The sequence below is a fragment of the Oncorhynchus nerka genome, linkage group LG25, assembly GCF_034236695.1.
Source record: "Oncorhynchus nerka isolate Pitt River linkage group LG25, Oner_Uvic_2.0, whole genome shotgun sequence".
Classification (NCBI taxonomy): domain Eukaryota; kingdom Metazoa; phylum Chordata; class Actinopteri; order Salmoniformes; family Salmonidae; genus Oncorhynchus; species Oncorhynchus nerka.
The window spans coordinates 53,721,952-53,736,424 of record NC_088420.1 but is presented as its reverse complement, the minus strand read 5'-3'; the positions used below and the strand labels follow the sequence as shown (position 1 = coordinate 53,736,424).

Sequence of the window (14,473 nt, the reverse complement as noted above, 5' to 3'; positions counted from 1 at the left end):
TGATGCTTTGCCTGTTTGATAGTCACTTTAATTAACTCCACCTACATGTACATACTACCTCAACTAACCGGTGCCCCCGCACATTACCTCTGTACCGGCACCCCCCTGTATATGTTGTTATTTTTTACTGCTCCTCTTTAATTACTTGTTACTTTTATCTCTTATTCTTAACCATATTTTTTGAAACTGCACTGTTGGTTAGGGGCTCGTAAGTAAGCATTTCACTGTAAGGTCTACACCTGTTGTATTCGGCGTATGTGACTAATAAAATGTCATTTGCTTTTTATTTAAAAGGTGAACATTGACATCTCCTTCTCACACTTGATACAAATTTTATTCTTAACTCAACTTGAACTTATAGACTCACACAGAGCACCACTCTCTCTCACCCAAACATGCTCAAACAAACACACACACACACACACACACACAAATGTTAAGAACGGTCTTAACTCACAGGTCAAATCGTAGATTCTGTCTCTCTTCAAAGAAATAGTCCAGGGTGAATTTCCGGACAAAGTCTGGATTCAGGGTGTTGTTTATCATCTCTGTCCGACTAAACTATGAAGAAAGAGGGAGGGAGGAACAGACACTGGTTTTGTATTGATTTCAAATGAATTAGGCAATACTCTGACTTCCAAGGGATCCTTGGACCTTCTCCCCCCTCACCTCAACTCACCTCTCTCCATTCCCTGTTGGCGATTCCTTGTGTATACAGCACACAAACTGTTAAGAGGAAAGAAAAACAGAAAGAAAAGTAAAACAACAGTTCAAATCCAGAGGAAACAAGGCATGAGAAAAACCCAGAAGATACAAATGTTCTCTCCTAGGCTAAGACATATTCCCTGATTAAATGTCAGTGTAACTCTGCCTTTCAGGCAACAAGGAAGATATTTCTCAGAGACATTTTTAAAAAAGGCAGAGTTGAGAGTGCAAGAATGCTAAGGCAGTGTTTCCCAATCCTGGTCCTGGGGAACCAAAGGGGTGCACGTTTTTAGTTTTTGCTCTCGCACTAACAAAGTAACACACTTATAATCAAGCTTTTGATTAGAATTAGTGTTAGTGTCAAAACATCTAATGTGACTTATCCTCCTGAATGTGGTCTTACGTAGCACAATTTGAAATGTTTATTTTTATTTTTACATTGGATAAAACCAGAGACACACATCCACAACATGGTATATCATACACTGCATTTTTGAGGAACAATGGGAAAGTAATTCTGCTTTTATAGTTGATAAACATGTAAACTCACTTTTGAGAGAATGGCCTTTGAATGTTTTGGTATCTAGTGAAGAGCTCTTCTTTGTCTACACCCATTCAGCATCGTTCACACCCTCTTAAGCTTTTGCCGCACCCATCTCGTTTTGCTCTCGCAGCGTTCACTTGACACTCTGGCAGATTATTTATTTACCTCTGCATAACATGAAAACAGCTTAACCAGCTCAGCTGGCAACAACCTCATTACACAGTTTTGCCAACTGACACCGGCCATATTCAATGGGTGTTGTACATTTTAGCTTAAGACTCGGGGTCTGTACCCCGCCCTGTACAACTGGGTCCTGGACTTCTTGACGGGTCGCCCCCAGGTGGTGAAGGTAGGAAACAACACCTCCACTTTGCTGAGCATCAACACAGGGGCCCCAAAAGGGTGCGTGCTCAGCCCACTACTGTACTCCCTGTTCACCCATGACTGCATGGCCACGCACACCTCTAACTCAATCATCAAGTTTGCAGACACAACAGTAGTAGGCTTGAATACCAACAATGACAAGACAGCCTACAGAGAGGAGGTGAGGGCCCTGGGAGTGTGGTGCAAGGAAAATAACCTCTCACTCAATGTCTGCAAAATAAAGGAGCTGATTGTGGACTTCAGGAAAAATCGGAGGGAGCACGATCAAATCCACATCGACGGGACAGCGGTTTAGAAGGTGGAAAGCTTCAAGTTCCTCGGCGTACTCATCACTGACGATCTGAAATGGTCCACCTACACAGACAGTGTGGTGAAGTAGGCGCAACAGAGCCTCTTCAACCTCACGAGGCTGAAGAAATTTGTCTTGGCACCTAAAACCCTCACAAACTTTTACAGATGCACAATTGAGAGCATCCTGTCGGGCTGTATCATTGCCTGGTACGGTAACTGCACCGCCCACAACCGCAGGGCTCTCCAGAGGGTGGTGCTGTCTGCCCAACGCTTCACTGGGGGCAAACTACCTGCTCTTCAGCACACCTACAGCACTGGATGTCACAGGAAGGCCAAAAATATCATCAAGAACAACAACCGCCTGAGATACTGCCTGTTCACTCCGCTATCATCCAGAAGGCAAGGTCATTACAGGTACATCAAAGCTGGGACCAAGAGACTGAAAAACAGCTTTTATCTCAAGGCCATCAGACTGTTAAATAGCCATCTCTAGGCGGCTTCCACCCGGTTACGTAACCCTGCACCTTAGTGGCTGCTGCCCTCTATACATAGACTTGAAATCACTAGCCACTTTAATAATGTTTACATATTTTTTCTTTACTCATCTCATATGTGTATACTGTATTCTATTCTACTGTATTTTAGTCTATGCCACTCCGACATTGCTCATCCTAATATTTATACATTCCTTAATTCCATTATTTTACTTTTAGGTTGTGTGTATTGCTGTGAATTGTTAGCTATTACTGAACTGTTGGATCTGGAAACACAAGCACTTCGGTACACTTCGGTGTATGTGACAAGTAAAATTACATTTGACATGATACCACCCAAATATATGGACCAAAATAACTAGAACATATCTTGTTTAAAATCAAACACACACACAAACTGAGCCAATTCCTTCCACTGGGAGCAGTGTAACATTTTTATCAAATCCAGTTCATCAGAATCAGAGGGGTCAGAGCCCCCATCCACCTCTGAAAAAGCTTCAATAGCCTCTGTCCATAGAATTAAGATGAGTGATTCTATACTGAACAAAAATATAAACACAACATGTAAAGTGTTGGTCCCATGTTTCATGAGCTGAAATAAAAGATCACAGAAATGTTCCTTATGCACAAAAAGCTTATTTCTCTCAGATTTTGTGCACAAATTTGTTTACATCCCTGTTAGTGAGCATTTCACATTTGCCAAGATAATCCACCCACCTGACAGGTGTGGCATATCAAGAAGCTGATTAAACAGAATGATCATTACACAGGTGCACCTCGTGCTGGGGACAATAAAAGGCCACTAAAATGTGCAGTTGTCACAATGCTACAGATGTCTCAAGTTGAGGGAGCATGCACTTGGCATGATGACTGCAGGAATGCCCACCAGAGCTGCTGCTAGAGAATTTAAAGTTAATTTCCCCACCATAAGCCACATCCAACGTTGTTTTAGAGAATGTGGCAGTACGTCCAACCGGCCTCACAACTGCAGACCACGCATAACCACGCCAGCTCCGGACCTCCACATTTGGCTTCTTCACCTGTAGGATCGTCTGAGACTAGCCACCTGTACAGCTGAACTGAGGAGTATTTCTGTCTGTAATAAAGCCCTTTTGTGGGGGCAAACTCATTCTGATTGGCTGGGCCTAGCTCCCCAGTGGGTGGGCCTGGCTCCCAAGTGGGTGGGCCTATGACCTCATGGGCCCACCCATGGCTGTGCCGATGCCCAGTCATGTGAAATCCATAGATTAGGGCCTAATTCATTTATTTAAATTGACGGATTTCCTTATATGAACTGTAGCGCTGTAAAATCATTGAAATTTTGTTCAGTATATTTCTATGCTACCTTCCCTCACTAGCTCTGTATGTATGCTAGTGAACAGAGCTCTGGAGATAATGTGGTAGCATCACATGCTTGCTATGGCAGAGGTCATGGCTCTTGGCCCACCTCAGTGTCAGGGCTCGCATGTTTCAGTGGGTTCGGCTAACAGTGTTGAAGAGAGCTGGCAGTTGTGTACGTGGTGTAATGTCATGTCATGTTATGCTGTTGTGTGAGGTTGAGCTCAGCTGTCTGACTGCACAGAAACCCTGTCAGCTGCTAACGAAAGCTGGGACTGCATATGGTCCCCATGCATTAGGTTGGAACATGCACAATCACATGAACATACACACACACGAAAACACACACGTTGTGTTGTCAACAGTGTTGTGTTGTCAAGGCTTATAGGCTAGCCTACCCTAATGTGTGTAAGGCTCCCTGTGGCCAGCATATGTGTGTGTGTGTGTGTGTGTGTGTGTGTGTGTGTGTGTGTGTGTGTGTGTGTGTGTGTGTGTGTGTGCGTGTGCGCGCGTGTGTGTGTGTCTTTGGCCCCCTGGCCTGCAGTACAGTGCTGAGGAGGTCTAATGCTGTGTGACTGAGGCCAGTACCGTCAGCACTGCAGAGACAGCACAAGTGCCTCCTTGGATAAACATACTACAGAAGCCAGCCAGCAGGCCCCTGGGATCAGATGGCCTTCCTCCCTCCTTGTGCTGAGTCTGACCACATCTCCTACAGTGGCCCAAATGTTCTCAATTTAAATATGTACTAATATGTACACACTACACAGACGGATCCTTATCTCCATGACGGATATGGCTGTTAGGGTTGCAAAAATTCAGAAAGTTCCATGATTTTTCAGAAATCTTGATGTAATTTGGAGAATTTCTGTAATCGGCAGGGAATAAGGGAATCCTGCAACCTATGGCTGGTGTATATGATGACAATCTGTTTCTGCTCAGTCAAGTAGAGCTGAGATTACAACCTCTGACATATGCAAACGCCTGCTGATTCACAGGGGGAAGCACAAGAGAGAGAGAGAGAGAGAGACAGAGAGAGAGGGAGAGCCAGAGAGAGAGGGAGAGCCAGCCAGAGAGAGAGAGCCAGAGAGAGAGAGCGACAGAGAGAGAGGGAGAGCCAGAGAGAGAGGGAGAGCCAGAGAGAGAGGGAGAGCCAGAGAGAGCCAGAGAGAGCCAGAGAGAGCCAGAGAGAGCGAGCGAGAGCCAGCCAGAGAGAGAGCCAGAGAGAGAGAGCGAGCCAGAGAGGGAGGGAGCGAGAGAGAGCCAGAGAGAGAAAGAGCCAGAGAGAGAGAGAGAGAGAGAGAGAGAGTGAGAGAGCGAGGAAGAGAGCGAGAGGGTGTGTGTGTGTGTAGGAAACCATCTTACTTGGGTCTGATTTGGAGAATGTGTCTCTGTCCAGGAGATTTCTGTAAAACAAGAATGCAAAGAAACAAGCCATTATTCGTTGTTCAATATATTATTAGGTAGTGATGTAGTCATGAATCTTTAGCCTAACTACATTTTAAAGGGGACTGAAAAATAAAGCATAAAATAAAGCACCCGGTACAGCCTATAGACATTTCTCCATTCATTTCTCAAACAAATAATCAAAATGCATTTTTTTTCTCCAATTTTGACACGCCCTTTATCAAGTCAAGACTCAATCAGTCATCAAACGTACGACACCACTGTCTTGTCCTGCTGTAAGAATCGGCATGGAAGAGACAAGTCCCACTTCCTTCCAGGTGCACCGAGCCAGTGAGGCACCCAGGAGTTCAAAAGCAGGGGGACGCGATTAGATATGCACACCATCACTTTTGCATCAGACTCGGAGAGGAACGGTGAGACGAAACGCCCCGGCACATAACATCAGAGTCAGTGGGAGGGGAGTCCCGGCATGCCTCGTTAGCAAGTCTCTGTGTGTGTGTGTGTGTGTGTGTGTGTGTGTGTGTATTTGTGATACATCAGCAGCAACAGGATCGGTCTGTTACTCTGTTTGGTTTCTAACTGCACTTACATGCCACACTGGTTTGCACCAGGTGGTGAGTCCAAAGATGACCCAAAACCGCTCGCAGCTTGAATTCCTGCCGGATCCTATATGAAACTGCATCAAACTTTCATGCTCTGTTTTGTTGGGAGAGAGAGCGTGAGAGGGTTGGTTACCACTATCATGCTAGCTAGGTGTACACAGCACGGCGTTCATTGTGTGACAAGGCAGTCGAGCGGATTGCAGGGAGTGTCTTTAGGCGATTGATCGTTAGTGATGTATCTAGATCAACCACCCATGTTGTGCTTATCCCAGCGTGACCCAAATGGTATCACACTATGCCTGGCTGGCTGGCCTCTTTCAGAGCACAATTAGCCCCTTAGTTGACTGAAACCAAAAATAAGTGATAATAAGCAACAGAATTGCGCTGTTTATAACGGCTGGAGACAGCTCGGTCTGGGAGAGTGTGTGGGTAGCCGTGATATCAAATACCAAACGTGTTATGCTTCGTTTGAAAAATACCCAAAATGTGTTCTCTCCCCAGAGCCCATAGGTGGAAAGGGGTCAGGTGCAAGGAGCGGGAGGAAAGTGTGTGTGTGAGATAGAACGGGTGTGTGCACGTGTATGCATGCGTGTGTGTGTGTGTGTGTGTGTGTGTAACTCTACTCCAGCTGCCTCTCTCTCACTGACTGGTCATTCAGGGGAAATCTTAAAAAATACCCTTTTCCCCATCACCCACAGTCCAGGAATTTCAGGTGGGCCGAACAGAGTGCCTCCTCACCGTTCATCAAACATTTACGAGCACAGTCCCAACACAACATCAACATTTAATTTGAAATCCCACCACTTACATCATGCAGTACTAGCAGTCACCTAACATCTCCCTTGTTCTATCCCCAAGTCTGACTTCTGTGTGAGTTCTTTTCTATCCCCAAGTCAACTGTGTGAGTTGAGAGGGACCAACTTTCACCTGAGATGGCACTGGAGATGAGACAGTATCCCAAAAAGGGGTGCATTAAATATTCTTGACATTGGCGGTTGAGAGGAAAACAAAAAGGGAAAGCTAGCCCAAGAGTACAGTATAAGAACACTCTTTGACAGAGGGGCCAAAGTTGTTGGTGATATCAATCGGACTCCCAAAGAAGCCGACTCATTATTCAAAACGATTATGTTACCACGACCTGTCACCAGCAAAGGCTATTGAACGCCAATGTCTGATCATTAGACCTTTAGAGAATCAGATGGAGGCAGAGAGGGAAAACCCACAGACTCAGAGAAGCTGCTTCTGCTACCTATGCAGGTAAAGGACACACAGCACATGAACAACAATGAGAATCACTGAACAATGAATAAGAACATCCATTCAACATTGCCAGACTGCTGCATTGACCAAACTGCTAAATTCTCACTAATCTTTCATTCTTTAAAATCTTTCTCCTCAAGTCTCCCTCCTCACCTCCATTCAATGTTTTGTCTCTCCATGATAGAAGTATAAATGAATGAGTAGCATCAGACAGAACACCCCTAAACAGGCTGACCACACCGCTCGCGTCACGTGCGAGAGCGTCTGCGTTGTGAAGGGCTAAAATAGAAGTCATTCCTATTTCTGACGCAGATCGCGCTGCAATTCCTGCCTCTCCCGCCTCCTCATTGGTTTACAGAAGCAGGTACCCACGTGCCATCTCCTCATTGGTTATACCCACGTGGGTGATTGAAAGACGAACTGTGTTGCCGGTCGGCTTAGTAATACTATGAATGTTTAGAAGCCAATCACCATATAAGTTCAAAGATGAAAAGGTCTGGAAGGAGGAGAGATGACCAGAAACAATTCGGTTGAACAGAGGACCTTGTGTAGAGGACCAGAGTAGAGGACCTTGTGCAGTTCATGTAAGATAACAACTCAATGTTTATATCCCATGACAAATTAGCTAGCAACAGCAAGCTAGCTAAATAGGACAAATTAGCTAGCAAGTGCAAGCTAACTAGCTAAATTGCCATAAATGTTTAATGCTTTTTGACCTGTCCCCAAATGAATGTCATTGGTTCAGAGTTTGTTTTAATATTTGAAACTGTGTTTCGTGATTGCATTTGGTGCAGGGGGACAAAATAAATGTATGCACGATGGCGCACGCGCGCAGCCGGTTTGGGTTCCGTGTAAGCTGTCTATTATTCATCCCGCAAAGCCAAAGTCACATGTAATGGCGTTAGGCCTACGTGATATGGACAATTCTTCTTACACTAGCCATACACACCCGCACCCTACTGTGAATGTAATGTAAATGTCAAAAGCAGAGTTCTAAGAACCCACGGCAAACAACTACAGAGACAGGCCGAAGCACAGTCAAAGGTTCTTTATTCAATTCAAAAAACGTAGAAAAAAAGATGACAATAGCGTAAAAATAATTTGTTTGAATGGTTCGCTTTAAAACCACTAAGCCCCCAGTTAGAAATGTATAGAAACCTATAGAGAGGCTAGTAGTTATGACTATAAGTAACACGGGCACTATGTGTACAGGGTAAAACTACTGTAGCACAGCAGCAAGAAGTCAGGCGTCCGTCCGTCAGTAGGTTCCCGGTCGAACGGGTGTCGTTGAATGTGTCGTTGAATTTCCTTTCATGTTTCCTTCGGGGGCGTGTTTGGTCATTTGTTAGGAGAGGGAGGAGGTTTGACAGGGATTGACAAAAAGCAGTCTCATAGTCAATATTCCATGCAAATCTGTAGAATCACTGCACACCATGTGAGGCAAACAAATAGTTAATGCAATTTCACGGGTGATAAGCCGTTAAGTGAAGGCAAACGCTGTAAATAACAAAGCACACTTGTAAAACAGGGGAGGATAGCAAAATGGGGCATGCTGAGAAGTGTTATATGCTGATAACGTAAAATGCTAATAAGGTAGAATGGCAATCTCTAGTTTAAAAAAAAGAGTATGAGTGAAACAAACACTGTCCGAGTGAAATAAACACACTAACACCAAGTCTCTGGGGAAGACCGCATTCTGTTGTGATCAATGAGGTCAATGGCGTGGGACTAAAACAGACGCAGTGTAAATCAATGGACCTTCGAAAGAGAGACATCTCTGAAGTATCAGCAACAGTGTTTTTGAAAATGAAAGCTATTAATAAAGAGTAGAAAAAAACACGTTCCACATTCTAACTAACTCAAGAATCGTGACTCAAGAATCGTGTCAAGAATTATAGGGCACTGCTCAAGGGGGAAAAAAAACAATTTTGCAATGGAGGAGCAAGTCGAGAAAGACAGCCAGAAACAGAGAGAGAAATAACCGTCAAACAATATGTGAAAGTGATGGAGGTGCCCGCCGTCCTCTCTGTCAAGTAACTAGTTAATGTCACGGAGGAGCTGGTGTGGCCTTAATGAGACCAAATGGCTCTTCTGAAAAGCTCATTAACGTAGTCACTCAGCATGACCCCCCCCCCCCCCCCCCCCCCCCCCCTGGGGCTGTGGCTCTGGCTCTGTGCCACTCACACAACCTTTCAGGCCTGCCACTACACTGTTACCCTGGAAACCACCCTGTGGGGCTCGGCCCGGGGCCACCTGACCTGAAGGCTACACAATCTTGATCTGCGTCTGTCCAGGTCTTGGTACTATTTAGGCCACTGGAGCCTCTATGCTCTGGGTCTTGAACAATTTAACCTTCTGTCGCCTCTATATTATGTCCTGCAGTGTTGTTAATTATTTGCTACAGCTCTATTAGCTCACAGGCAGGTTCGTAATTCCAACTGGGCTAGGAGGGCTGGGCACCCCCATAACCAATCAGGGCCATAAGAATATAAACATCAATATGGGCTCTCAAAATTGTCAAAGGTATTGACGTTGGGCACCCCTAAGAGACATCCAGCATCCCCCGAGAGTAAAATATATCATTCTGTACAGAGCTTAATTCACAGTATGCATGTGCTCATAGGAAACAGTGACTCTATTCATTCCTACCCAGGATGACACATCAACCTGCCTCCACTAAGATCTAAAGTCAAGTACCAGCAGGTCGGTGTCCCGGCTCAATACAGCCTTTCATATCCTTTCTGCCCAAAGGTCACACATAATACATCTGCCTCCCTCCCGCAGCTCAGACCAGGCAGATAATAGCTTCTCAATCTAGGCTTCTGTAATGGAAACTTTCAAAATAAAAATAAATCTCTTAGATTGTGCCACATGCACCTCATTTTTTGAAGGAATTCATTCCGCATAAAATACATATTGTATCTTAACTTTTGTTTTTCGTGACCAATCCAATTTTTGTGGAGGGGGTGGTTAAAGGAAAAATTAAATATACATTTTACAATTTGGTACAGATAGAGGAAAAGACACAGGAGGACTACGTTTGGATTTGATCCCAATAGCCAGAAGTGGGAGACATACTGTAGAAAGCTTTAAACTACAGAAATTCAGCCGTGGCAAAATATTCCATTTGAAAATAGATATTCTTCCGGTTAAAGTAATTGGAAGGTTCTACTGAGGTCGGATTGAATTTGATTTGAGCATTCTGTTAAAGTATCTGCTAATGGTTTTATCTATAAGGAAGGAAATACACTGTAAATACACTGTAAATCTACCGCTAAATATTTAAAATGGGAAACGATTTGCGATTCCAGAAAGCCAACAGGGTCTTGAGAGGCAGTCTGAATTGATTAGATACATTTTATAACTTCAGATGATGCTGAATGTATCTAATGATCTTCAATGCGTTTGGGAGCGATTGAGATACATTGTCTAGATATTGGAAAATATTGTCTGCGTCTAATGAGATGAAATGATCAGTAGATTTGAGAGAATAAATAACTGCAAGAAACTGGTGATTTAATTACAGTGCATTTGGAAAGTATTCAGACCCCTTCCCTTTTCCACTTTGTTACGTTACAGCCTTATTCTAAAATTGATTAAATCATTTTTCCCCCTTCAATCTACACACACACAAAATACCCCATAATGATAAAGGAAATATCAGATTTACATCATTATTCATTAACAGCGATTACAGCCTCGAGTATTCATGCGTATGACGCTACAAGCTTGGCACACCTGCATTTGGGAGGATTCTTCCATTCTTCTCTGCAGATCCTCTCAAGCTCTGTCAGGTTGGATGGGGAGTGTCGCTGCACAGATATTTTCAGGTCTCTCCAGGGATGTCCGATCGGGTTCACGTCCGGGCTTTGGTTGGGCCACTCAAGGACATTCAGAGACTTGTCCCGAAGCCACTCCTGCGATGTCTAGGATGCGTCCCTGGCGCTTAAAAATATCCCCACAGCATTATGCTGCCACTACCATGCTTCACTGGATGGAGCCAGGTTTCCACCAGATGTGAGTTTGGCATTCAGGCCAATCTTGGTTCAACAGACCAGAGCATCTTGTTTCTCATGGTCTGAGAGCCCTTGAGGTGCCTTTTGGCAAACTCCATGCGGGCTGTCATATGCTTTTTTACTGAGGATTGCCTTCCGTCTGGCCTCTCTACCATAAAGCCTGATTGGTGGAGTGCTGCAGAGCTGGTTGTCCTTCTGGAAGTTTCTCCCATCTCCACAGAGGAACTCTAGAGCCCTGACCAAGGCCCTTCTCTCCCGATTGCTCAGTTTGGCCGGGTGGCCAGCTCTAGGAAGAGTCTTGGTGGTCCAAACTTCTTCCATTTAAGAATGATGGAGGTCACTGTGTTCATGGGGACCTTCAATGCTGCAGAAATGTGTTGGTACCCTTCCCCAGATCTGTGCCTTGACACAATCCTGTCTCGGCGCTCTACGGACAATTCCTTTGTTCTCATGGCTTGGTTTTTGCTCTGACATGCACTGTCAACTGTGGGACCTTATATAGACAGGTGTGTGCCTTTCCAAATCATGTCCAATCAATTGAATTTACCACAGGTGGACTCCATTCAAGTTGTAGAAACATCTCAAGCATGATCAATGGAAACATGATCAATAGAAACATGAGCTCGACTTCAAGTCTCATAGCAAAGGGTCTGAATACCTATGTAAATAAGGTCTTTGTTCTTTATTTTTAATGAATTTGCAAAAATGTCTAAAAAGCTGTTTTTGCTTTGTCATTATGGGGTATTGTGCGAAGATTGATGAGGATTTTTTTTAATTTAATACATTTTTAGAATAAGGCTGTAAAGTAATTTTTTTTAGAAAAAGTAGGTGTGCCAAGCTTGTAGCGTCATACCCAAAACGACACACGGCTGTAATCGCTGCCAAAAGGTGCTTCAACAAAAGTACTGAGTGAAAGGGTCTGAAAACTTATGTAAATGTAATATTACCAGGGTTATTTTTGCAAACAATTATAAAAACCTGTTTTTGTTTTTTTCATTATGGGGTAGTGTGTGTAGATTCATTGGGGGGGGGGGGGATAATGTAATATATTTTAGAATAAGGCTTTAACGTAACAAAATGTGGAAAAAGTCAAGGGCTTGAAAATACTTTCCGAATGCACAGTATGTATACAGTACCAGTCAAAAGTTTGGACACACCTACTCATTCAAGGGTTTTGCTTTGTTCTTACTATTTTCTACATTGTAGAATAGTAATGAAGACATCAAAAGTATGAAATAACACATATGGAATCATATAGTAACCAAAAAGTGTAAAACAAATCAAAATATATTTTATATTTCAGATTCTTCAAAGTAGCCACCCTTTGCCTTGATGATAGCTTTGCGCACTCTTGCCATTCTCTCAACCAGCTTCACCTCAAATGCTTTTCCAACAGTCTTGAAGGAGTTCCCACATATGCTGAGCACTTCTTGGCTGCCTTCAATTCACTCTGCAGTCCAACTCATCCCAAACCATCTCAATTGGGTTGAGGTCGGGTGATTGTGGATACCAGGTCATCTGATGCAGCACTCCATCACTCTCCTCCTTGGTCAAATAGCCCTTACACAGCCTGGAGGTGTGTTGGGTCATTGTCCTGTTGAAATACAAATGAGCGCAAACCAGATGGGATAGAGTATCGCTGCAGAATGCTGTAGTAGCCATGCTGGTTAACTGTGCCTTGAATTCTAAATACGTTGGCTAAACTGGAACACTAGCGCGAGCCCATAGCAAATTAATGGAATCGAACATTGGCAGAGCCTGTTTGACTGGAGTGATGCTTAGAATTCCATTAAAAATGCATCTCTTTTTATTTTACCACCACAATCGGTTCGTCGGATGAAACTGGAAGAAACAGCTTGTGTAGAAAGTAAACATCGGCACCTCGATGGTGTCAACTGTGCTTATGTCTGTGTAATGAAAAAGTATGGAGAAAATCAAAACTTCTGACTATTTCTGGTCTAGCGATCGATGACAAACGAGCTCGCTGCCCAGACTTACATAATTACAAAGAGGAGATTCTCCTGATTAAAATGGTGCCATGTAACAGTTTGCTTCCATCCCTCTCCTCGCCCCTACCTGGGCTCGAACCAGAGACCCTCTGTACACATAGACAACAGCCACCCTTGAAGCATCGTTACCCATCACTCCACAAAAGCCACAGCCCTTGCAGAGCAAGGAGAACTACTTCAAGGTCTCAGAGCGAGTGACATCACCGATTGAAACGCTATTAGCGCGCATCCTGCTAACTAGCTAGCTATTTCATACTGTTTACACTTGAAAATCGATGCGAGATATTTGGCCAAATAGACAGACATGCCTATATTTCCCCCATATGAAACAATGGGAAGACCGCAGAGTTCCAATATTATTTTTGGTTGGTTACATTTTGTTGTTTACATTTAAACTATAAAACAATGTGAGCAGGTCTCATTGCCAACAATAGCGAAGTAGGCATTGTGACATTGAATAATATGCTGGGAATAAAACGTTCGGAAGGCGAGTGGTGCCACGGTGCTAAATAGAACTTATAGGAGCTGGCAGGGTGAAAAATGCACAAAAATAAGCAGTTTTTTTCATGGTTACTTCAAAACGACAGCAAGCAGCTGGGAAATATGGTAATATTATGAAACTGGGCTCCACGGCGGATGCAATGAACCAGTTTTTATCAGAAAAGAACGTTGTGTCCAGCCTACTATCTACACGGATTTCAGAGCACTCTTGTCTGAGTGTACCAGAATAATTACTTTACGAGCGCTCAACACCCGTTGAATATGGCCGGTGTCAGTAAACGTTGGGAAAAAAACATAATTAATTTGGTTTCCAGCAGCACATTTACAGTCACCAACGCTCTAAAAGGCAAAAGGCCTCCTGCGGGTAGTCATTGTAAATAATAATTTGTTCTTAACTGACTTGCCTCGTTAAGAGCCGGTGAAGTAGGATTCAATCTTTATCCTTTATTGACGCTTCGCTTGCTTGATATGTTCGTCTGAGGGCATAGCGGGATTTCTTATAAGCGTCCGGATTAGTGTCCCGCTCCTTGAAAGTGGCAGCTCTAGCCTTTAGCTAAAGCTGACTGTTATCAATTCCTTCTGGTTGGGATATGTACGTACGGTTACTGTGGAGATGACGTCGTCGTTGCACTTATTGATGAAGCCAATGACTGAGGTGGTATTCTCCTCAATGCCATTGGATGAATGCCGGGAACATATTCCAGTTTGTGCTAGAAAAACAGTCCTGTAGCGTAGCATCCATGTCATCTGACCACTTCTGTATTGAGCGAGTCACTGGTACATCCTGCTATAGTTTTTGCTTGTAAGCAGGAATCAGGAGGATAGAATTATGGTCAGATTTGCCAAATGCAGGGCGGGGGAGAGCTTTGTATGCATCTCTGTGTGTGGAGTAAAGGTGATCTCTAGTTTTTTATCCTCTGGTTGC

General features: G+C 43.9%; 1 protein-coding gene across 1 annotated transcript in view; it reads right to left on the bottom strand.

The window, feature by feature from the left end:
• The window catches only part of LOC115108939 (copine-8-like), a 75,252-nt gene that overhangs the window by 46,313 nt on the left and 14,466 nt on the right, over nucleotides 1-14,473 (bottom strand). The window contains exons 2-4 of the mRNA XM_065009870.1: nucleotides 5,119-5,159; nucleotides 680-726; nucleotides 458-561 (exon numbers count right to left, since the gene is read on the bottom strand). Of these exons, the coding sequence (XP_064865942.1) occupies nucleotides 458-561; nucleotides 680-726; nucleotides 5,119-5,159 (192 nt within the window). The remainder of the gene's footprint in view (nucleotides 1-457; nucleotides 562-679; nucleotides 727-5,118; nucleotides 5,160-14,473) is intronic.